Source organism: Morone saxatilis, unplaced genomic scaffold (assembly GCF_004916995.1).
Source record: "Morone saxatilis isolate NCDOM2014 unplaced genomic scaffold, NCSU_SB_2.0 Contig19, whole genome shotgun sequence".
NCBI classification, from domain to species: Eukaryota; Metazoa; Chordata; class Actinopteri; family Moronidae; genus Morone; species Morone saxatilis.
In genome coordinates, this window is record NW_023339751.1 from 14,459,925 (window position 1) to 14,485,933 (window position 26,009).

Below are 26,009 nucleotides of genomic sequence, written 5' to 3' on the forward strand. Positions count from 1 at the left end.
TAACCAAAAGCCCCTGATTAGTGGACAACCTGTTCCACTTCCTGGGTCACAGCCCCCCTAATAATACATCATAAAATGGAAAAGTTATTTCAAAGCAGTCTTGGCCCTCATATGCATGGTTCAATAACATCATATATTCCAGTTGAATTGGATGTATTATGCAGATGATGATGAGGCTAATTTGTAGTTACTGTAGTATTAATCACTAATAAAATATTAATACTAGTGGTACTGTGTCCAATTGATTGCGGCATTTTGTTTTTTTCTAGAGGTGGAAATGTTCTCTTGTTCACTTACTAATTATTTATCATATATATCAAATCTTTCCACATCAGTGACCATGGAGTCAGAGCAAGATTTGCCCCCGTTGAATGAGATGAGAGACAAGATTAAGCACAGGTGTATTTAGGATGATCAGCATTAAACATTTTGACACTCCCTCCCTCTCTAAAAGACGGATGACACAGGACACTCTTTAAGCTTTAAGTGTCTGGGATGTCGCACCTTTTCTCGGTTGGAAACCCAGTGTAGGATGGCGTTGATGAAGATGCAGCGAGGCTCCAGCTTCATGTGTCAAGGATGCATCGTGCGGTACTGGAGACATCCTGGTGGGGGCGCTGCGGCGACAAGCGTGAGCAAGGTCACACGGTGTACCATTCTGCTGTCTGCGCTCCTCAAACGCTGCAGCTGCCGTCATCTTCCCTACCCCACACTGTCGCACAGCCATGGCGGACAGCGCAAGCGAGAGCGACACCGACGGAGCGGGGAGCAGCTCGGCCACCCCGATGTCGTCCTCCGCTTCAAATTCGGGAAAACCGAGCATAGTCATTTCACAGTTTCGTCTGGAGGAGCTGACGAACCGCCTGGCCTCGTTACAACAAGAGAATAAAGTTCTAAAAATTGAGCTGGAGACGTTCAAACTCAAGTGCAAAGCCCTGCAGGAGGAGAATCGGGACCTCCGCAAAGCTAGCGTCACCATTGTGAGTAACGTTAGCCAGCTAGATGCTAAACCCACGCCACTTATTATATCGCGTTTGTCAGTAAGTTAGCTGTGGCTAGCGTGGCTTATTTAGTGCTAAATAGTCAATGTTAGCGCGGTTAATGTATTACATGGGATCGCTGTCTTAATTTGAACACACATTAGCCCTGATAACATTAGCTAGTTGTGTGTATTGCTCATTTAGCCAGCGGGCTAACATGTAGCCTGGTGGCTGACCAGCGGACGGACAGCTAACGTTAGTCTGCTTTGTTTTGCTTTGCGTGGCTAATCGTTGCTAGCCAGCTAGTTTAAAAAGGCGTTAAGAAAATAGGTGGGCGCCTCACGATGCAAGTGGCCGGACTGCTGTTAGTCACGGCTAGACGCTGCCACCACGTTACGTCCAACACGGATACGGTAACTCAGTGGAAATAAATACCCCGGCAGCAGCGTTGGCATGGACCGATGCGTCATCTGTCTTCATGCTCGGTTAATCAGCCTCCGCTTCATAAAAATGTGTAACCGATCTGTCGGATATATGAGAAGTATGTAGGCCAAACTTAACGAGCTAGCTCAATGCCGGGCTTATGTATTGGCAAGTCAGCCACAATACAGCCTGTCCACCCTTTGTACATGTGTGAAGCTTAACTAGCTGTTGGGTTTCTATTGTTCCTGGCATTGTTCCTGAACAACTCACACATTCTCCCAGCTTGCAAAAACACAATCGCTTTGAGGTCGGTGAAGAATGAGGATGGAGATTTATATATATATATATAATTTTTTTATTTTTTTTTTGAGACTGCTTTGAGAAGGACAGACGTATCATCACGCTGTAACGCTAGTTGTCCCAACACATTTCCCCCAGTGCCCCCATGTTTCACTCTTCCCCTCTAAGTCACCAGTTCCTGCTACATCTCTTGAGTCATTGGGGAGAGTTCTGCTTCCTCTTTGGCTGGCACTGGTGTTCGCTGCAGCAGATTTCGGTTGATTTGTTTGTGTTTTTGCAGTACTCCCTGTGTGCACTGTTGGCCGTTACAGTTTAATCAGGATAAATGTACAAATCCAACAGCTTGATGTGCCAGATCTAAGAGTCTTGTTCACTGATGTTTGACTTTGTTTTCTTTTTGTCCTGCAGCAAGCACGAGCAGAGCAGGAGGAAGAATTCATCAGTAACACCTTGTTCAAGAAGATCCAGGCCCTCCAGAAGGAGAAGGAGACTTTGGCAGTCAACTATGAGAAGGAGGAGGAATTTCTCACCAACGAACTGTCAAGGAAACTCATGCAAGTGAGTGATGGGAACGAGATAGGAAAATCTGTATTTTCAACTCAGTGGTTGGAGTTGTTTGTACCAGGCAAAATGGAGAATAGCCTTATCCTCAGATTGAACTTTCGCCCTTTCAGAAGACTTCTTGTTCACAGACAGCACTGTGATACAGAGATCTCTTCTCTATGCTCAATTATGCCAAGTTTTTGGCAGCAGTATTGTGAGGCATGTTCAGCTTGAACTTGCAGGGTGTGAGTCTACGCACACCACCCCATGTATGAGTGTGCAGCAGCTAGTGCGTTATCATTAACTGTATTGGTACTTGCCTGAAGCCTGGAAAGGCTCAAGATGACTTCACTGCGGCTGCTAGCTACTCTAAATGACTCTCAAATTACTCTCCTCCCGTCTGACGGTTATTTGGTTCAGTCTGTTTTCCACATCTTATTTTCCCAACTGCAGAGTGCACAGCACGTGCACACACTCACACTTTCGATGGCTAGCTGGAGGATGACTAATAGTTTGTTGATGTGTAAAGAAGTGGGGAAACTGGAAAGGACACATGCAAATGCCCCAACAGACCCTGCTTAAGGTTATACAGATGGGCTTGTTTGGGCTTTTGTTATCTTGCCTTCTCAGTTAACATGAAACAGACTTGTGTCTGCCACTGCCCATCGACTTGGTGCTGAAAAATGGCCCACAGTGTGTTTGCATGCATGTGGCCATGTGTTATACTATTGAGCAAATGTGGTCATTTATTTTACTGGGTGGCTGTAAATGCTCCTGTGCAGAAGCGCTTCTGTAAACATTTTGTCTGACCTGCGTTTTCCCCACCATTATTACTGATGATAGACTTAAGTCATCTGAACTTGAGCAGCTTGAGTTTGAGTAGCCAAACGATTCAAGTGCCTCAGCAGATTTGTGAATCAGTGGCCCTCTATACACTGTCAGTGTAAAATCTAACTTGCATCCTGCTTCCTGATATCTTCTAATGTGCCAATGTAGGGTTTTAGATTTAGTTGTAGATCAACTATTTAGGCCATGGCATAATGAAGGGAAAACATTCAGACAGTTAGCATTATGTGCTCTATATACACATATAATCACATTGCCATTGGTCTGGTGTTGCTTACAGACAGTCTCTGCTTGAAGGACAGAAGAACCCAAGTGGGATAAAATGTCTCTGCAAGGTGTCCATAGAAAATGAACACAGATATTGCCTCTCAGTACACAGTACAGTAGGGTGGAGGCCTGTTACACAATAGCTGGTAGTTGTATTGGTTATATGGAGGCACATTATCAAAACAATTCCTAAAATTGTTACTGTGTTAATTAGAAGAAAAATGGCTGCACTGGGTGTGGCAAAAGCTTGGTGGCCTTTACTTTCAGCCAGGATACCACAAAGCACTCAACTCTGTGTGAATGCAATCACTGCCAGTTTAAGCAAACTGCGTTGTTTTAAAGGGTTCTGGTTATTTGTTTATGGTTATTTTTCCCTCGTCTTTTCCTGTAAATGAATTTGCATCCCTTTTCCCATAATGAGTAATCACTTGTATAATTCATCACACAGTCGTGCCATTTGAATCACCGCTGAGCCGCACCCATTCTTTGTATTGGTGAGCTGCCAAAGGTGGTTATGTTGGTTGCCAAATCATGATTTTACACTGTTTATTCTTTTGGGAAGTTTAACCCTAAGTCTGATAGAATTGTTACATTGGGTTAATGTTTTGCTATACTCGCAATGTGTAATCTAAATAATCCAACACCAATGTGTTTGTTCACTGTGGTCATCAAATAGTTTTGATGTGACTCACCATGAGTCTCTTCTTGTGCTCTTGCTCTTTTCCCTTCTTTTTTATCTCTCTTGTTTCATCCACCTCCTCTTTTTTCCCTCTGTCCATGCACTACCCTCCCCTTTCCCATCCTAGCTCCAGCATGAGAAGGCAGAGTTGGAGCAGCACTTGGAGCAGGAACAGGAGTTCCAGGTTAACAAGCTCATGAAAAAGATCAAGAAGATGGAGAATGAAACCATCTCAAAGCAGCTAACCCTGGAACAGGTATGCTCATTGTGGTAGACCAAGATTTCTGCCTACAGTGTGGAACACCAAATCCCTGAACTTGTGTGTCCAGTTATTGTATTAGTGTGGCATACCAGAATTTCACCGTCCTTAATTCTTCCCACTGAATGTTCACTGGAAAGAACATTTTGGTCTGTGGCTGGGTCAAACCCATGTGTGCCGAACCACTTCATCATTTTTTTTTATGCTCTGACAGGATTTTTCTGTGGATGTGTGGGCCAAGCATTTTATTTGTTGTTGCTGCTCACTCATGGATGTATGTGTCAGTGTGATGCTTGTGTACTGCCACCACTGTGTATTTTGTCCAAATGGGGGAGTAATCAAATGGCATCTTTACCCAAAAAAAAAAAAGACTTAATTTCAACACAGATATATTAATAAGCAGTTATTTTAGCTTTGGGGTCATTTTATATCAGTTGGCATAAATAACTATAGACAATCCTACATTGTCATTTGTCTGCCAGCATAGGGACTGCAGTACTATGAAAGAGAAGCTTACTTGCACAGAGTCCTTGGGTTTGCAGCACTGGGTATTTGTGTGCAGTCCCATGAATGCTCTTGAACGTCAAGGTTTTTGTATCTCTGACTGTCACTCTCTGCTCTTCTTTTTATTTTTCAGTTGAGGCGGGAGAAAATAGATCTTGAGAACACATTAGAGCAGGAACAAGAAGCCCTGGTCAATAGACTGTGGAAACGAATGGACAAACTGGAGGCTGAGAAAAGGTGTGGAATTATCATATTATGTGTGTTAATCACTTCAGTATCTAGATACTGCCGACATTTTTTGAATCAGCTACCTATGGGTTGGGATTCAAAATCTCTTCAGTGGTATTAACCAAAGGGACAAAACTTACTGAGTGTCACTATTGAAATTATGTTATTGAATAATATAGCTGCGACTGATCATTATTTATTTATTTTATTTATTTATTTATTATTAATTTCTTAATCTATAAAAAGTGAGAAAAGAAGAACAAGTTCTCACTGCACATGTTGTTATCTTCCAGTTATTTTATCTTAGTATCAAAGTTAATTTTTTTTAAAACAGTTGCATTTTCTAGATGTTGTAGCCACATCTCAACAACATTGGTCAACTAATCTATAAATTGGCTAATAGTGTCAGCACTAGTTGAAACCTGATTGACTGGCTGTGACATACAATGTATAAATCTACTCACAGTACACTTTCTTAACCCTGTTAGATGTGCCATCACTGCAAATTAACAAGGTTTCTTAATTAGGTGATTCCGATATGTTTGAAAATGGGTATATACCCTATATTTCTTTTATTCTTTTCTTTCTCTGACAGTTGCACACATAAGATGTGCCTGTCACCGAAAACAAGTGACTGAGCTTCACTGATGCAGAAGAAAATGATGACTAACAGTAGCTTTCTGATTTTCAGGGTAATGTTTTCGAACATAATTATCTCCTGAGGGCATGATTATATGTGTCATTGTCAGTCATTTCAAATAAGTCAATTTCAATCTGAAGATGCTGCAAACGAGGAAATATCAAAGTTCTTTTTCCATTTTTTAGGATTAAGTAACTGTCTCATATACGGGCGATTGGCTGTCGTTGCTCATGTAAAGCCTGGGGTCTAAAGTATTTTAAAAAGCTTGCCCATACTTTCTGTTGTTGAATTCAAGTAACCATGTGGTTTGTTTGTTTTCTGAACTAGAATCCTCCAGGAGAAGTTGGACCAGCCTGTTTCTGCTCCTCCCTCCCCAAGAGACGTTTCCATGGAGATAGACTCACCAGAGAACATGATGCGGCATATCCGCTTCCTGAAGAATGAAGTTGAGAGGCTTAAGAAAAGCCTGCGTACCACTGAGCTGCAGCGTAAGTGGCCTCTCAACTTCAAATGATCCAAGGGAGTGTGGAGTCTGAAGGGGCAGATGCCCTCAAGTGTTGATTAAGGATGTGATTGGTAAAACCGATCCTCTGATGTCCTATGTCACTATGAAGGGCAAATTCACCCTACTCCCAGGCATGGGTTGATTTCCACAGAGCCGAAAGAACAGGATACTTTCTGACACAGTTAGCATCCTTGTTACCTCCCACTAGTCACATTATACCTGAAAATACTTAATGGTTGAAATGCAGTTGCAAGCAGATACCATTTTAAGAAGTCTCCTTGGTGCATTCAAGAATGCTTTACAGGAATTGTTGTGAAATATTTGTTTTGTTGGTGCATTCAAAAGTACTCCGACATATGAGAACCTAAGAGCTACCTTTAAATGCATAAAACAGCGGTATATATTTCATGGCACCTGCATATACTTAAACTTGGTGTCATGTTTTTGTTTGTTATCAACTGTGTTTGTTGGCACACTGAAAACAGCTTTCCATGTTTTATAGGATCTATTAAAGCACATAGGATATGGTCAAAAAATATTTCACAGAACAGCAGTAAACACGATTAGGATGAAGTAAATAACACTTTGTTGTTCAGGCAGTCAGACGTGTTGGTCCATTTTAGAGTTTTTAAGAATTAATGGAGATTAATCAAAACACATGCAGGCTATACTTTGTTTTTGCCACTAGAGGGAGCTGTCAGTCCAACCTTTTTAACATCTTCTGAGAAGCTGAGTCAAATAGCAAGACAGTATTGCCATTGAAATATAATCCACTGTTTGTTAATATCAGAATTGACCCACTTTCACTTTATTTTTGACAGAATTTTGAAAAGAAAAAAAACCATTGTACAGTAAAAGTGGGTTGCTGTTGGAGGTCTCTAGAGGGGATTTGTTTTTAGATAGATTTTACAAAAGCAACAATTTTGTGTTTTAATGCACTTCATATACAGCGGCCAGTATGTCGCCTGATGTCATTTGTTATGTGTGTCCCCCCCCCAGACACAGAGAAGCGTGCCCAGTACATAGAGGAGGAGCGACACATGAGGGAGGAGAACATCCGGCTGCAGAGAAAGCTTCAGAGAGAAATGGAGCGCAGGGAGGCTCTGTGCAGACAACTGTCGGAGAGTGAATCCAGTCTGGAGATGGACGATGAGAGGTAGAGAATGGGACACACAGTTAGCCAGATAACCATAATGGTCACAATACACTGTGGTGCAAAATCTCAGTAAATCAAGTGAGATATAATTGCAGTGACTCGTGTACAGTAGTATAATTTTGCAGAGCGGCTGGAGAGGTATTTGGTTCCATTGGCCATTTATACTGCTGACATTTCTGATTGGATGAGTGGAAATTATACCTATGAGGATGAAAAGTTGAAAGAACATAAGAGGAATGATGCAAAAGACAGCAGGCGTGTGCGCCACGTCAGCTCACAACAGTTGCTCTCTTCCAATAGCCAGTCTATGTATGGACTTTCTTTGTGAATAAATGTTTAGAATCTTTAGTACTGCAATGCAGTTTGGATTCGAGCCATCGCTCCCAAGTTTGCTCCAGGCACCAGTGTTAACACAGGCAATCATAATTATTAGAAGTAGCTTAATTTGATTTTACTCCATCTTTGTTATCCTGATACTAAAAAGTAACTGAAAAGGAATCGGACTGGGGCACCCTGGAAGCTCACCTGGTAGAGCTGGTGCCCCACCATGTACCAAGGCTGAGACCTTGTTGCAGCGACTATGGATTTGACTCCAGCCTGTGGCATTCTGAGATAATTGGCATAGGCCAATGCATGCACTCACAGGCCGATAAACGAAAAGGTCTGTCGGCAGCCATGTTGGTGTGGCTGCTGTCAAACTATTTTACACTTCCCCTTGTGACTTTTGGGATGATGGTGAAAGAGTTAGTTAGGATCCCTGGCTTATTTTCATGTTTGCCTCACATACCAGTTAGGCTTAATTGAGCACTTTTAAACACAAATTTTAAATGGCCATAAAGAAGCTTTTCACATTTCATTGTAAGGGTTTATTACGAATCATTCTCAATGATGTAGAAATCTACTGAAGTTTCATAAGGTGGCCATTTCCTACTTTCAGATACTTCAACGAGATGTCTGCACAGGGCTTGCGAGCAAGGACTGTGTCCAGCCCCATTCCCTACACCCCATCCCCAAGCTCCAGCCGACCAATATCACCTGGTAGGTACATTTCAGTTGGCCACTGTTCAGCAGAATGTATTGTGTAAAAGGAGAACAGCAAACACAGCAATAAAAAGAACCTTTGATATCAATTCATATGAATTGTTGCCAAGCTTTATCTTTATAACAAAGCTTACCGTTATAATCTGTCATATCTTGTGTCAAATCTGGAACAAACGTTAATTGACATTCAACTCGTAAAGGTCAGTAAAACCATGAATAAATCCCCAGTCTAGATGGCAGTGAAAAACATGTTTTCCCCCACTCTCTGTCCAATCAAATCTATTGTTTCTGTTCAGGAGAATCATAAAAATTCATGTTTGCATAACAAATGCTTACCTAACAACAATACATTTCTTTCTGATTAGAAGTGATGAAAAACGGTGATTGTTTATTAAAAAAATCAGTATTTAACTGGACAGTGAATTATTACTACACAGGAACTAGGCTAAGACTAGAGTCTGAATACAATGCAAAACGAAATCGAGCCATTCCAGGTCCGCCCAATCATGTTTGGTGTGATTCAGCAAGATATCAGATTACAGCCTAAATGTTTGCACAGTGATAAGTCGGACATAAGGTGCCAAAGCACTGCTGGTGTTATGTTCTGTCAGCCAGGTACAAATTGCATTCACCTATCAAATCTAGACCTGATGTTAAGTAGAGAAATAGCAGTACTTAGAGCCTCAACAACCAGACTTGAATTTCTGAAATATAAATATAATGACTTGAAACAAAGGTACATACAGTATGTGTTTTCCTGTCTTTGTTACAGGCCTCTCATATGGTAGCCACACAGTTGGCTTCACCCCTCCAGCAACACTGTCCAGAGCTGCCATCTCCCACTACAACACCCCCGCCCTGCACGTCCATGGAAGCTCCTCTCACGCAGTAGCGGTAAGTAACATCCACCCACATCTCCTCAGCCAGACATTTGCCAAATTGTGACTGTACTAGGATTTATTGTAGTTGTCTGGATTTTGCCACCCAGGACTCAACTATTTAGTGACATAGCAGATCTAATGAAAATTTTAGCTGCTCCAATTTAAATGTCAAAATACAGGTTGACAATAGACGTAATTCTTATATTTGACCTGGGGTGTTTTACAATGTAATAGAATTGATGAATAAGAGCATGTAGGCTGCTTTTTCTGTTGTTGAATTTGCAGCGCTGCTTTTAAGTTTGCATGTCTGTCTAATGGGGCAGTTTTATTTCTGTACTCCAACATATTAGATGCAAAATGAAACACTGACTGAGGTTAACTGCTGTCTTTCAGCTGTAAAACCAATATACTTAAGTAAGCCACTGAGGGGCGAACAGGGTGAACTTATTCTGGACGCATGTTGTGGTATAAAAAGAAACCAACTTCCAGTGCACAGTCTTTGGATTCAGCGATCCATTTATTCACAGTTTGGCATACACATGTTCACCATAGCATAGGTAGGTAGCAGCACTGTCCATTTTCAATCACAATGATGTTTCCTTTAAGCACATTCAGACTCAAGCACACCAGCCATGCAGAAATTGTTTGCTTCCTGTTCCACACACCTGATTCTCATCACCTGGAGCTTAGCTATATATGCACTTCCATCCACTTTAATGCTCCACCCTGTGATCAATGTCAGGACTGCATGTGTATACATATAGTCACCTAGTGTTTTAGATAGGTGATTATAGATCAAGTAAAACATTATGACTACATTATGACCCCAACACATTCCTTTTTATGTATACCAACAAACAAAAAAGGGCTACACTGTTCATCCAACATGGGTGTGAACATTTTGCAAACCTGCCAAAGAAAACTGGCTTGACCTGGACGACAGATATTGTTATTTCACAGATAATAGGAGAGTCTTGATACTAGCTCCATAAATGTATCAAGGTCCAGTTGGCTGTTTATGTATCTGTTTAATAAAATAACTGATAACTGAGTCAACACACCTTATTTGTCACATCTATATCTTTATTAACTTTTTATTATTATAATATTCCATACCACAGTCACAATCCATTAACGCCTATCTTGTAACCAACCAATGTGTTTTTAGTTTCACTTGACTGAACACCTACATCGACAGTGTGTCAAATTAGGTCATTGTCATTCATGGTTTACCTTGTCTTACTAATAATTATTTAATTTGGTTTCAAGACGCCTTCTAAACTAATGAAGTTCAGCCACCCTGTTGGTGATATTCAACTCCCAGTGAACACCAAGAGGCCAAACATGCAGTATATAGTTAGTATACCAGTTGTATTGTATAGTTTTCTGCTTGCTTCTCTGAAATAGTACTTTGTTTTGCTGTGTCTCAGATGGCTGTCTGTTGGTTTCAATGTCTCACTTATTCTCACGAGAACAGATCATTGTGACCTGAGTCTTTACTGATACATTGAGTCACCTCTGCAATATTCAGAAAAAAGGTTTAGGAATTAGTCAGTTTCCTAGTGGTAAGACCTTGTGGAGTTTTGTTCTCCAGAAATTACTTTTTGAAATAGTGAAATTGTAAACACAGCTCTTACCAATGATCCTAATTAAGGTTCCATCCATTCAGGTCCAACGGTGCTGCTATTGTTCTGTTGGCTGAACCTTAATTAGTGTGATTGGTAACACCTGTGGTTTTTTTATTTTTTATTTTGTGGTATTTCCTGTCAAGATGGCTGCTGTGAAAAGAATGTCTCACTGTTATAATGTTGGCATGTTTTTGAGAACACATTTAGGGTAACGCCAGTTTTAGTTTACCACTTCAGTGTGATCAGCTTCTCTGTATTTGCTGTACAGTGGGTAGTTTTTAAACTTTTGACAAAACTCCCAGGCAGCACACATAAGGTTAAAGTTCAAAACATAATGGTACACAGGCAACGAAAATAATTTATTAACTGTTCCCTGCTATTGTATCTCTCTCTCTCTCTTATTTCCCCCCACTCTGGTATTCTTCGCAATTGGGACAACACAGACCACATCTCTGCCATCACAACTCAGCCCACCCAGCAGTTAAAACAGGGAAATAACTCTGTCTGGGAGATCAGAACCTTAGACAGATTAATTTTTCTCTGAAACCCTTTTTTCTTTTCTTTTTTCCATTCCTGTGACTGAAATTGCAGATGTCAGGTCATGAACAATAGCTCAGTGGGGAAAACATGACTGAGTAACCTCGCCACTCAATCTTATTTTCCTTCCGAAACAAACAAGAACAAAAATGACTGCTACAATTACCACTCTTTCTAGCTGTATCTGCCTAAAACAAAATGCCCATATGCAAATATCTTCACCTGATGTTGGTTGGACTGAATAACCCCGAACACCTCAGTTTACCATAAGGTTTAAAATGCTGCCATACAGTTATAATGACATATGATAATGACAGATATTTATTTATTTATTTTTCTTTCTCTCTCAAACAGAGGCCCTCCCCAAGAAGAAGCACCAGCCCCGACAAATTCAAACGTCCAACGCCCCCACCCTCCCCCAACACGCACTCAGGGGCCCAGCAGGCTCAGCCTCCGCTACCCCCACCAGCCCAGCCCATGGTCCAGTCCATGTCCTCCCCGGCAGCTATGTCGCAGCACGCAGCAGCACAGCAGCCTCCCTCCCAGCCTTAACGCAACACACAGTCTCTGTCTTTGCGCGTGAACGCGCCCACTGAATGCCACGACGCTTACGCAACAGCAACTTCCATCATTACCAGCTCTGGAAGTCAAGTTTGTTACTCTTTACCAACTCCACAAAAGAAGCAGCTTCAAAAGTTTTAGAGGTGAAAGAAACAAGACCGCGGCTGACCCTCAATGAAGCCAGCCGCCTGCCAAATCCACACGTGGCGTTACTTAACTACTCTTAAATGGAATGGATGGACTGAAAAAATAATCGCTTCTGGGATTTGTAGGCCAATTATCTGTTCCACCTTCTGTCTTGTACATGTTATGTTTTTTTTTTTTTTTCTTTGCTTGGGACTTTAGCTGGTTGGAATTGTTGTTGTGGCGCTTCTAAGATAGCACAAACAGCACATACAATGTTTCATGGTGGTGTTTTCTGATAGGTTGGATGTTTGGATCGATGGATGGATGTATGGATAGAGAAATGGATGAATTCATAGATGGATGTGGTTGATTCTTTTCATGCCTATAATATGACACTCGATTGCAGTAATGTCCTCCACTCATGCTCACCCCACCCCGCCTGTCTCTGAAGCAGTGTCAACAACCCGACCCACCACTTTGATTAGGTCAACAGGAGGTGTCATATAAACTGCTAGGAGTTTCTGCATCATAGGGCATTGATCAAACCGAGCTCGCGCCAGTTGTTTTAGTTTCTGAAAGCATTCAAGGCTCTGCTGCTCCTCAGCTAAAATGAAAAGAAAAGGGGAAAAAAAAGCATCAAGTAGGATGGACACTGGTACATAAACCACAGATAAATGTCGCCTTTTGAGGTGTTTAAAAAATGTAGTCTGAGGTGTTACAACTTAGTCATGTACTCAGTCTCTTTTCTGCTCTTCTCTCTCTCTCTCAATCTCTGGTGTATTTCTGAAAGCTTCTATCATCCTTGTGGATATTCCTCATCAGAAAAAGGAAAAAAAAAACAATGCTCTTTACACTAAATATACATACTGCTAAAACATTCTAATTGAATGGTACTGTTGAACTAAATTTCTATGTATGATTAAAGCTCTTGAGATGACGATGTCTGTCGACTTTTGTCAGTTCTATGAATAGCATATGCTACTCATTTGTAATGGGAGAACTATGAGAGTTTCACATTGATAAGCACTGTAGACTTCAGGACTGTTGCAAATAACAATCAGTCTGTTCTTTGATCTTTTTTTTTCCTAACAGGAGGCTGTGATATGATGTACACGCTGAATTTGGAGCCTAACAGGTTCTGAATTTAGTTTATCTTTTTCTTTCAGTGGAATGTCTCCTTGTGGGAATCATGAGGTCCCACCCACCTCCTACGCTAGCTGATAAAAAATGTTTGTGCCTTAAATAAATTCGCACCATAAAAGCTCACACCCTATGTGAGGAAGGCAAAAATGTTAATATGTTTCTTATAAAGGAGGAATATCTGTTGATTACATTTAGTGATGTGTTGCATGTGCGCTGAGGCAGCTGAAGAGTTTAAGCTCCAGCTTAATGGGAAAAGTATACATTGCTCATATTAAACTGATGTCTCTGGCTTTTATACACTTCAGCACTGGCAAGACTTCATGTTTTATTGTCGTCTTACTACCGTGGCTCATGACCATGTAATGTCTGACTGAAATAATAGATTGCCATAATTGCCAAAGGTTTTAAAAGGTCTCCTCCCTTGAGGAGAATTTCTAATTATTTAAAGGATCACCTGACCTTTCTTCTAGTGCCACAGGCAGGTCAAACTTTTCACTTATTCACATTTTTGGTTTACAGTCTGTTGTTGTCTGCACAGCTACACAATAGATGGCCATGAAATTAGGGACAGACATTCATGGTTCCCAAAAGATGGATTGTAATAACTTTGACCACCTGATCTTTACGTCAAATAAAAATAAAAAAGCAGATTCAGCTTCTCAAGGTGGGAAAGTAATAGAACAACGAATAAGAAAGTTTGAAAAGGAACTGTCCTTTGGTTGTCCTGTTTGGAATTCAGAAGCTTTTCAGTGTCAAGTTCATTCACAGTCCAAGTACATCTGCATCACCACCACACTAAATGCATTTCTTGTATAGTGATTTTCAGGATCCTGAAACATGACAACATACCATGAAATTGAAATTATAAAGTATAATAAACCAAAACCTGCCTTTCTCCCATGATCATATGTCATGTGGCCTAGATGGGCTATAATGAATTTGATAAAGGCGATCTAGTATTTGTTGAGTTATTTAAGTCTGGACCAACAGGCGAACATTACCATACCTAGAGTAATCCTTAGATGGTAATCAGCACAACTACATCATGTGATAGCTCTCTTTCTCACAGCAGCTCCGTTGACACTTGATTCTGTGCCTAATTTTCATTTCCTAGTCTACGTTGGTTTTAACCGGTTCCAACTGGCTAGAGACCGGGAAAGTGTTTTCCACAAATCAATCATTCCAGGATCATTTAACATGGTAAACCTTTGTAATGTGGGTGCAGTCACCTGTGGTGGGAGGAGAACAGGGCAAGGTTGACAGCCTACGCAACACATTAGGTTTACTTCGGGTGTCCACAGGTAACTGTAGCCCATTCACACATACGGCCGGTTCAAACTCACCAGAATCAAAATATGCACCCCATCATAAAAGTGACATGGATATATCTTTGTCCAAAGGCTTGGTGTATCCTGTGTTTTTCTAGCATGTTGCCGTGTTCTCTCTTGCTGCTGAAGCCAGCAACCTGAACTAATCCAAGCAGGAATCTGGACCGGCGGCTCAGGGTGGGCATGCTGGGTGCTAAAGTGATCTTTCACCTCTGCAGCTTTATGGAGCTAGATGGCCGAACCAAGAGACATTCATCCAGACTGCAGGGTGGCTCTGTATCTTCACACCAGCCAAGCCTGTTACGGAAAAGAACAGCAGGCTGCTGCTTCTCAGGTGTCACAAAAGTGCTGGAGAAAAAGAAAAGATACTTAAAATGTCAGAATATCAGGTCAGCTCATGTAAACCCTAATGGGAAATGTGTGTGTGCGTTTACTAATGGACTATGGATGAGTAATATCAGCTCTGCAGCAAGGGTAGAAGTAAGCGATAGATATGTTTTGATGGGGGTTTGTTCATTATAAAATAATTTTTCATAACTGCCCATTGAATTCTCATAATGACCAAAAATTCAAAACCTTGCTCTAGGGCAAATTAGCCTTACTTGGTTAGATTAGCAAGAGATTATCTGCAGTTATCAAGTTATTTTGGAAGCCATATTAGGAGGGATATCAAAAAGCTGGAAGATACTGTTATGACAAATTTGTGATTCTCCTGTTAGCTGAGTAGGAGATGCTGAGGTTTGTCTGAAGGTTTCAAAAAGGTAAATAAATCATTGTGTTATTATTTAATGTTGGATTGGACCACCCACACGAGGAGCTTAACTTCACCCCTGAGCATAGCAAAAAGGATAATAATTATGGTTTTGAACTACTAAAATTATGACCAAAAATTGGATTGGTTATATTAATCTATTTTACGAGGTATAAAATGTAATCGTGCCAAATCTGACTGTTATTGTAATATATTGTGTCAGCTGTCACATAAATTGCATGTGATAGTCTGTCACATACTGTAGGCCATTGGCTTTCAAGTTATTACATGTGGTTATACATATTATCGAATTGTGGCAGAGCCAATAAAAGATGATATAATCCAAATAAAATGCTGAGTTGGTAAAGAAATATTACATTTATTACTATATAGATTAAATATGAAGGGGCCCAAAAATGTATCCTTGTGGGACACCATCAACACTTCCCCAAGAACAGTTTTGAGTTCTGCCACAAGTTATGAGCTAAACCAGTCATGTGCAACTTCCAGTGTTTCGATCAAGAGTATCAAAAACTTGACAAACTAGACAGATTCAGAGTGAAACACACTGTTGCTTTATGTCAAGCAAATAAACCTCACCCACAACAGCAGTTTCAGGAGTTATCATATTTATGATGTGGTCAAAACCCTTAAAGCTGTAGCTGCAGGACATTATTACCCCTCAGGAAGGCATTGAGGAGTTAGGGGTAATGGGTAAGTCTGGGCTTTTTGACAGCCTACATATAGGCCAATAATCATTTCGGTCAGTGTCTCCAACTGTATTCCGTGAAACCACCTGACGTTGCAGTATCAGGATCACCGACAAAGAGGGCACAGATCCAAATTATTTTCTCCAGCAGACTTTGTACGTGCCCTTGTGTGCACTGTGTCATCTCAGTTGAATTGTTGTGTTGAATTGTCATCTTTACATAGATTATGTATAAAATAGATGAGACGAAACAGGTTATGTAAAGCTTCAATCATATGACTTTAAGTTAATAATAGTGTGGCAGCAGTGCGGGGATTTTAGCAAATTCCAGCCTCTGCTGTCATTACCACTGTAACATGAAAAGGAGATCATATAATCAAATTTTCAAGATTACAAAGCCTTAAAATTCAAATTCAAGTGCCTAACCCAGTAGAATTAGTGGTCCATAAACAGAACCTGCTAATGTGTCAGTAAATGTATCGAAGAACTTATGCAAGCAAGTGTAATTCAGCACCAACATTGATTCTAGGATCAGTCAATAATGTTAAAATTGTATCATAGTCGCTCTCCCGCTCTTCCTCCCCTCCCTCAGATTCCTACAGACTGTCCCCCACATGCACTACATCTGGTTAAAACTGGTCTTGGGCAACATGTCAGTGTAGTGTAATGTAATGCCAGTGTGTAGAGCACAATTAACTGTGCCTCCCTTGTTCTTTTTTCACTTAATTGTTCAAGCATAAGGGGATTATGGAGCCTAAATCTTTTCTGTAAGACGCCTTCCTGGCAGCAGACCTCAGCTGGGAAAAAGTATCAAAGATCCTGAAGAATTTAGGTGCATTCAGTGTGAAAACCAGTTTCACCTCTAGTCTGCTCTCTTCATCCCTCCACCATTCTTACTCTGCTCCCCATCCTTTCATCTTTCATGCCCTCTTTTCTTTGAGTTCTTTTTTCCCCGTCACTTTTCTCCACTCCTCTCCTCAGCTTTTTTTCTACTGCCTCGGTTCAACAGTGTTTCTGACCGGAGGTTATGAGAATGGGTGCAATCACATGGTGGTATAATTTTATGATGCTGCTGCAGTGTGACTGAGAGCAACTCTTGTTTCTCCTCTCACCCCACAGTATGAATGCAATAAATTACCAAGCACAAAACAGGAACAAATATAATAATAAATAAATAATACATTTGTCTTTATTAGTTTCTGTGTGCTGTTCTGGGTACAAAAGAGGGTTGTTTTTGTAGGTCATCTCACAATAAATATGTAAAAATGTAGTGATTTAATCAAAAAGTTGAGCAATATAAACTCAAGCTATTCTTGCAGGTTACAGGTCTATGATTCACCTGTGTCTCCTTGGCTACATCTATTTTATTTTACCACTCTGTGTGTATGTAGACCTCCTCTTCACAGCTCACTGAACTATTCCTCTAAAATTCATGTATGAACTGTCAGTATTACTAAAACACTGCATACCCTACATCTTCCCACCTCTAAGACTCTCTTCGGGCTATTTTTAACTCCTGGTAGCTGCATGGAAGACTGTCCACATGTTGCTCACTTTTTGTGTATAACTCTTATATTCCCTGAGGTTTAATCAGTCTCTTTTTTTTCCTAGTGATTGGAAGATCTACTAAGATTTGATTCAAGAGCTGTGTGCATGTATTTCTTTAGTGCTCACCAGGGGAGAGGACTCCAGGCAGTGCGCCCTGCTGGTGCAGAGTGGTGTTACCATCCATCAACCGGTTCAGACTGGACTCATGGCAATATTAACAATGTTCATGGATAGAAGTGGCCCATACACCCAGCACTCCTAGCTGGCACATGAACTCCCAAGCTTCAGCTTGACCAGACAGCGGTGTATTTAGATAAGCAGAGAGGGTTCATTTTAAAAAAAACATGTTTATATTGTTATTCAACTTATTATTTTAACTTGTTCGATAGATTTATGAAGTTCTTCATGAAAAGAACCTAATTTGTGTTGAACGGCCCGGAAACCTGTCAGGTAGGCATAAACAGTTATTTGTGTGTGTGTGTGCATGTGCGTGCGTTTGTGTGCAGGCTACCCGTTCAGTTTCCCGATGTCTTAAAATTCAAGATGTAGCCGAGAGAAAACAATAAGTAGTCTACTTAGTATGACCCATAGACCCACAGCCGTTACATCTCTGAGCGCAGAGACTGAGTGCTCTGTGCGCTCCAGGCGCGCAAGAGGAAGCAGCGCTTTTCCTCCCTGCGTTTAAGCTGCTACTGGACCAGCAAGAACAGCTTTGAACCGGTTTTGTCGCCGGCTACAAAGCAGTATGAAACGGGTGCACAGTGCGCATTGTTGATGCAGGTTCCACTCTCAGCACACGGGGCTTAGAGATTTGAGCTCAGATAGACCTGCGTCCACGTACGAGGCTTTCTTGTTTATGCCATTTGCAGAGATCCTGTAAGAAGGGATTTTAATAGGGAAACCCTCCTACATGGGAAGTTCCCGTAGAACGCGCAGCTCTGCAGGGTCCTGCTGCTGTTATTGTAGATGCTGAGGTGAGTGCCGCATGTGTTTTTAATAACATAACAAGCACAATGTATTTGTGGAAGATGAGGTATGATGAGAAAACACCGTTACCGTCATCGGCGAATACAGAGCAGATGTTATTTGAATCAGCCATTAGCCCATACAGTGATTTTCTCCAGGATGTTATTGTCTTAGATTTCAACCCTGTTTACTGTAAACATGCTGTAACCCTGCTTTGTAAGCAAAGAAATCCGAGTGGCTTTGCACCAACCCCCCCCCCACACACACACACACTAAGAAGCCTCACTGTAAACAAGTGTGACCAAAGATGGTAAATGCTGCAGCAGTGATGTATAAAGTTGCTCTGGGTTACAAATTATTAATAATAGATGTCTGAAAAAGTCAGCACAGAAGACAAGCTTCTCCCATTTGTCATATAAGACGGGGTGGAGGGGGGGCACACTAGTAGCAAGTGTAGTTTTCTTTACTTTCTCCTCCTCCAAGGTGTGGTTATGGAGACAGGAACAAAAGGGGCAGTTGCCTTTGGGTGAGTTGCAGTCAGTCAGTGTTCAGGACCTCACACAGGTGTCCTGCCTGTTCGCCCAGGCCAAGTGCTGCAGCAGCCTTCACTACATCAAGGCTTTGCGTAAGTGTGTATTTTGGAAGCTATGGGTCCAGTTAAAAACTATTGTCATGGGAAAAAAACTTAACATGTGTTCCATTTGTCATCTTTTGATTTATTTTGCAGTCAAACTTACGATTGCGATGTTTGTTGTTCTGTCCTTCCCAGGATCCCCTCCTCTGTCAACCTGTAGCAGATCCCTCTGGGCAGCAGTAGCATCAGCGATATGACTCCATCTACTAAAGTGCTGGACGAAGGCTGGGCATGGGTGATTGTTGTGGCCTCCTTCATGGCCCAGCTCCTGGCCTATGGATCACCCCAGTCAGTGGGTGTCCTGTACCCTGAGTGGCTGCACGCCTTCCAGGAGGGCAAGGGCATGACAGCCTGGGTGGGCTCCCTTGTGGCTGGAGTAGGACTAATAGCCAGTGAGTAGCACACACTATAATAATGTAGTAATCCTCAACATGGGTTCTCACTGGGGTTAGCCAGACTAAATGCCAGTTGATTTTTTTGAGAAAGATAAAATGTGTGAAACAGCATTATAAAGAAGAAAAAAAGGAAGTACTGTAGTTTCGAAGAGATGCCCTAATCTACAAATCTTTGTAAAATGTCTGTTTGGTAGAGAAAGCAAAAAATGTCACATCATCATGATTTTCATAGTTTTTCCAGTGAAAATTAAATTTGTGATGCAATAATGTGAATTTCCACACTGATCATGATTCATATCGCAAACGCAATATATGTCAAAATAACTGCATTTTGACAGAGTAATAGATGCAAATGGAGAAAGATGTGTGTAATATTTTGGTGCTTTTCCCCTTTAGATTATTGTTTTTAGCATCTGATAATTCTGTGCTGAGCAGTAAATTGATGTTTTGGTGCTACATATAATTATGGGCAATATATCTGCTGACGTGCGTTTGAGGGAGAGATACTATATCAGTTTTTTTTCTTAAAGCAGAACACTAAACTCTCACCTTTACACCTATCTCCCTACCATTTCCGTCTTATTCGACATGCCACATGATGCCACTGATAACAAAGCAGACACAATACTTCAAAGTCTGACCAATTACTTCCACGAAAGGGGCAATGCAAACTATTACCAAGGACTATTGTTACTATAGCTACAGGTGTTCTCCTTACTGTAATGTTTCAACAGGATGGAGAGAAAAGGTAATGCTGTGACAAAGATGGGCACTTTGTGGCTCCCTGAGCAGCTTTTATTGATTTTCTAGCAGAGCAAAGCTAGTGCAAGTCATCCATGCTATGAATGTAGGAGGATCACTTAGCCCTTAATCTAACCACAGAGGAAGGGGGGAAAAGACAGATGGAGAGACAGACACCGACTTAACAAATACTGATTTTATTGAGCAAGGTTGTGTATATAAACTTACTTGAACACAAACAGAAACAAAAAGAAAAGAGTCTGAAAGTGTGGCAGCAGAGTACAAATCTGGCGTGTGAATGTAAGACTTACTTGTTAAAGAAACAAACATTATAAGTAATTAGAAAGGTCTGCTCCACGAATGTGTTGAGCAAACAGGATCAGTGATAGATAGTGGTCTTTGTTGACATTTCCGTCTAAGGCAGTGCTCACCCGCCAGCCTGGCTCCTTGTTGTCATCTTGCGGTGAGGTGAAAAGCCTGACTGGACAGATCTGGCCCCGGGGCCGGCCAAGTCCTGGACACGTGTCCCAGCTGTCAGACAGCTGCAGCACTGCAGATTCTGCTGCACATCAGCAGGATCTTCCCCCTGCTTAGAGGGGAAGGAAACAGTAAATGTCGCATGATGAATGAGTCAAGCTAGGATATGGGAGTATTCAGCAAGCAGTGTAAATAACATTCTTGGGTTTGAATATTGCACTCAGTATGTACAACATGTAGCTCTAGTGAAGAGGTGGGAGAAGCTGATAAATATGTATGAGATTTTAGCAGACACTGAGGAGGAATAGGTTGACTTTTAAAGCAAATTAAATTGGAAATGGAAGGGTGTTGATGAGTTAACTATGAACCTAACTGGTTTATGTAAAATGTTTAAGTAAAATGTTAACACTGGACCTCTCAAGATTCTATTGAGTGATGTGACAACACCTCTGACAGGTTGCCAGTTTGAACCTAATATCATGTGACAGTGTCATGGTCAGACACAGCAGTGCTTTGTGAGATGGGGTTTGCTTTTCTCAGAAACTGTTTTCCAGAGTGCAACAAACAAAGCAGCATAAAATCCCCAATATCTTTTGCTCCCTGAATATTGTTGTTTCCCCTTCTTTGTATCTCTATAAATGATTTGTCTTTCTACCTCTTCTCTCTCAGGTCCTATCTGCAGTGCCTGTGTGGACAACTTCGGGGCACGTCCCGTGACCATTTTCAGTGGCGTAATGGTGGCGGGCGGCCTGATGCTCAGTGCCTTTGCTCCAAATGTCCAATTCCTCATCTTTTCCTACGGGATTGTGGTTGGTAAGGAAACACTTGATAACCATGGGGGGCATCCTCCTGTGTGCTTTATACATACTCTACCAGAGAGGGGTCATCCCTATGTCTCCAGTGTCCTGTTTCCTCCAGAACACAATGTTCCCAACCCTAGGGTTAGGGGATTAGGGAATTTAGGACCCTGCGAACATATATACGCTCCCACCATAGACAAGCCAGCAAAGGTAATGCAGCACATAACCCTTAGATTTAATTCACCTGTCAAACAGACAGTTGTTTGATGTTGCCGCGGTCATTCGAGCTAACAAAGCTTCTTATCCAACTAACATAAGAAAATCTCGTAAGACATTATATAAGTCCAACTATTATGCAACAAGAGAAGCTATATCCTAAGTTAGTTACCAGTTAATGAATACCACCGCCACAGACAGCATGTAGAATTACACCAACACAAGATATGAGCATTGCATCATTTGTATGACATTGCTGTTTGTATTTTTTTAGGGGTGTTGACAGAAAAATAACATTATGTCATAGTCTGATCCTCATGTGACCCTTTTATTGCCCCAGCACCTTCACCACCGGCCTGTGTGGGCCCAACACCACCTGTTATCGCACACTAACTGACAGCTCAGCCGTGCTTAATCCTGGTAAACCCCTCGCAGTCAGCACTGCCTGGGCAAAAGACAGTGCTGACTGGTGAAGAGGGGAGGCCATGCATATTTGAAGACAGTCATTTATTTTTAGAGATGCCTTTGGATGATGGCTTTGCATGCACATGCATGTGCAGCTTGTTTACTGTACTCTTTTTTGTTTTGCTACTTGCACAAGAAACTTAAAGCACATTGCCCTCTGTGCCTAAAGATTTATGTAATTGTAAATTGTAAATACATCTTTATAATGAATTTTCGAATTCATCCACTGAAATGCAAAATAGTTTTAATATACATATTCTGATATGCTATTGCTGCTTTCACCTGAGTTTATCGAAATCCTTTCTGTGTTTTTTTTGTCCTCTTTCCTACTATAGGCTTGGGTTGCGGCCTGGTCTACGCAGCCACGTTGACAATCACCTGTCAATACTTTGACAAGAGACGCGGCCTTGCACTCGGCATTGTCACCACAGGTACTGCCGCCCACCCTCTGAGCTCACTGGGTGCTCACCAGTTCTCCATGCTCACTTCTTTCATGTATGAGCTGCGGGGAGCCTTGGGATGCTGAGGTAAACATCTGTAGAATAGCAAAGGCAGACTGGTCTCAGTAGGTAGGGACACGGATTGGTGACCAGTGACTAGATCTGGTCTGGCTGAGAATCAGAACTTCAATGGTAATGGTTTGGGAAGGTTGGCTGTATACTTTGTAGCAATGTTAGACAGAATTGGGAAGTAGAGATGAATGAGTTCACATAGATTGCACCAGCTTTTAAGATTGTCTCAGTTTTCTACACCTAAAAACTCAGAATAATTAGAAAGGTACTATACTCACATAAAATTCTAAACATAATGCCTTTAATTTGTATTGATTAGTCTGTCACTTTCTTACACAAACACTGAATTTCTGTCTTCTTCTGCTCACGCAGGCACAAGTGTTGGAGCGTTCATATATGCCACCGCTCAGAACGAGCTGATTGTGATGTACGGCCTGGATGGCTGCCTGCTTATCATCGGAGCTGTAGCACTGAACCTCATGGCCTGCGCCGGCTTCATGAGACCCCTTAACATGCCAGGGTACTACCTCAAACAGAAGGCAGCCCTGGAACGCAACACAGAGGAGCAGCTTTTCGAGAAGGCCCCGTTGGATGACCTGAAGATCACAGCAGGTTCCACCGCAACAACTCCAGAGAAAACTCTGATGGTGAAGGAGCTGCTCATCACAATTGATACCAAGGAGCTGGCCATTCAGACAGAGAAGAAGAAAGGCAGCTTTTTGTCTGGGCTGGGCATCATGAAAGTCATGAAGAAGAAGCAGCAGGCATACTTTAAGTACATGCACTCCATGTATGAGATCCTGCAGGACCAATCAATGGTGGCCTTCTGCATTGCTGTCTTCCTGTTCAGCCTTGGGGCGTTCCCTCCGGTGCTCTTCATAGAGGATGTGGCGCAGAGTCAAGGACTCGTTGAAGAAGTCAGTATCATTCCTCTGGTATCAATAGGAGCCATCGCCACTTGTGTGGGTAAACTAGTGCTGGGTATCCTGGTGGACTTTAAGTGGATCAACGGTATCTATCTGTATGCCTTCACCATGTTTGCAGAAGGTGTGTCGCTGCTCCTCATTCCTCTCACTAAGAATTATATGGGACTGCAGATCCTGTCTGTCGTCCTGGGTTTCTTCTCTGGAAACTGGTCTCTCACCTCTTACATTACCACTAAGATTGTTGGCTTGGACAGACTGACACAAGCCCACGGCATCCTCATGTTCTTTGGGGGATTTGGGATCATGCTTGGACCCCCTGTTGTAGGTAAGAGGGCTTGTCTTTATCTAGATTTGTAAGCGTTACTACACTGGCAGTTATTGGTTAGATAGAAGAGGTACAGATCATTTTATTTTGTGCAGAGATAAACCCTGTTGTAAGGTCATATTTATTTCAAAAATGTAAATATTGAATCAGGCAGGCAGGCAGGCAGGCAGGCAGAGCAAGGCGAGGGGCATGTCCACTTCAATAAGGAGACAGCTTGTCATTATTTAGCTGACTACTGTATCTACCAGGAATCCCTGCTGACTGTGCTCACAATGTCTGTTTTTCTCATCACTTTCCAGGGTGGTTCTTTGACTGGACGCAGTCATATGACTTGGCGTTTTACTTTAGTGGGAGCTGCGTGTTGCTGGGAGCAGTCATTCTCTCTGTGCTCACCCTTCCCTGCTGGAACAGGAAGCACTCTGCGAACGACAGACCAGACGTCCATTACACCAGCAACTGTGAAAAAGTTGCCTCTGTAGCCTGAACATGAGCACCGTTCGTAAGGACTCAAATCTCTCCCCAACAGCACAGCAAGTGTTCGCTGACAGACTATACCTGAACCACCTCTAAGAGGAGTTTTCTTTCTTTGACTATACAGGGGTTTCTCCCTTATTTCTCCTGCCAGGTTCTAATATACCAAAATATTTGCCAGAGGTTCTGAAATACAGGCCTTTCCTCTGTACTTTGCCTGCATTTCTCAGGTCCAAACCATATACTGCAGATGTTTTTTAAGGGTTTGACACTGATGCCTGTGTTGATTTTTTTATTATCGCCTCATTTTACGAGGTCAACTGAACAATACTGTTCAACTCCCCAATTCTGCATTTTGTTTATGTAAACACTGGTTTTCACTTTATTGTAGCTCTGAAAGAGACACGGTGCCGTTCATAGCACTGGGATGAAAAACATCTGTAAAATTGTTCAGTGTTAATTTAACACAATGACAACATTTGAAACCCCTCTACAAATGCACAAAAATCTCCCAGGAATCTTACTGGAACAGATATTACAGGGATGGGAATGAAGGAGGGAGCTGTTTTTTGATAATCATTTTTTTAGCAACACATCTTTATTTTGTATTTAGGTTTTAATATATATCTTAATTACACCACTATGTATCTTACCAAAGCATCAATGATAATCAATGCCTGTCAACACATAATGCCTGTTGGAACAATACAAAAGCCTTGCTTTATAGATCATTGACTGAATTTATACTTTTTTTTAATGATTTGAGTTCTGCATACCTCCTGTTTATGAATTACACAGAAACGTTTTGAATAAGTTATGCTGATTTAAAAACATGTAAAAACACAGAAGAGATCCTACTGTATTTCCAACCGTAACTGCATGTAGATTCTCTTTGTGGCATGATTATCATGACCTCTGCTGGCGTTCATTATGACCAGGCTGGTCCTTTTTCATCATGTTGTGTGTGTATATGTTTGTGTGTAGGCCTATGTTGTGTGGGTGTGTGTACATGTCTGCACACGCATGTTTGCATACGTGCACAGGTTTGTGTGTGTGCATTGTTTGATAAACTTTTGTATTAGCACTAGTTTGTAAAGTCCTATGTGCTAGTGACTTTTTATATGCACAAAAACGGCCATAGAGCTGTAAAAAAATGTTTCTGTTTAAGTTGTAAGTTGATTATTGTAATCATAATTGTAATGGATACATTGCAATAGGCTTTTAGAATCACTTGAATGTTGTTAAATATACCACTACAATTGTATTTTTTAAAGTTCCAGTTTCAGGCGTAAGGGTAAATCTGGGACATTAGTGTTTGCTTTTTTGTGTTTGTAGAGGGTATTTACAAGGTGCAGAAGAGGAACAATTAGTACAATTAGACTAAATTGTCACCTTTTAGCTCTTATTTTTTATGCCAGTATTATAATATTATATATTTCTGTTCTATTATTTTATTTAAAAAGTGCCAATAAAAGATATTTGGATTAATAATACTGAG

General features: G+C 41.4%; 2 protein-coding genes and 1 long non-coding RNA gene across 4 annotated transcripts; 2 read left to right on the forward strand and 1 right to left on the reverse strand.

Moving 5' to 3' along the window:
- The first annotated feature begins 664 nt into the window (after positions 1-664).
- LOC118328994 (coiled-coil domain-containing protein 6-like) lies at positions 665-12,947 on the forward strand. 2 transcript variants are annotated; one of them, XM_035662926.1, is made up of 9 exons: positions 667-980; positions 2,112-2,261; positions 4,166-4,294; positions 4,935-5,038; positions 5,997-6,157; positions 7,174-7,330; positions 8,268-8,368; positions 9,144-9,265; positions 11,772-12,947. In XM_035662926.1, exons 1-9 carry the CDS (start codon positions 726-728, stop codon positions 11,967-11,969), a joined length of 1,377 nt encoding a protein of 458 aa, XP_035518819.1. In that variant the 5' UTR covers positions 667-725; the 3' UTR covers positions 11,970-12,947. The 2 variants fall into 2 exon arrangements, with proteins under 2 accessions (XP_035518820.1, XP_035518819.1); XM_035662927.1 differs by lacking the exon at positions 4,166-4,294 and having other exon boundaries at positions 665-980.
- LOC118328995 lies at positions 12,307-19,393 on the reverse strand. The gene is made up of 2 exons (XR_004796774.1): positions 19,287-19,393; positions 12,307-14,923 (listed from the first exon to the last, which is right to left on the reverse strand). It is a non-coding gene; the product is annotated as an uncharacterized LOC118328995 (long non-coding RNA).
- Positions 19,340-26,009, forward strand: LOC118328993 (monocarboxylate transporter 9-like). The gene is made up of 5 exons (XM_035662925.1): positions 19,340-19,575; positions 21,466-21,609; positions 22,613-22,708; positions 23,162-24,040; positions 24,340-26,009. The coding sequence occupies exons 1-5, from the start codon at positions 19,377-19,379 to the stop codon at positions 24,522-24,524; spliced, it is 1,503 nt and encodes a 500-aa protein (XP_035518818.1). The 5' UTR covers positions 19,340-19,376; the 3' UTR covers positions 24,525-26,009.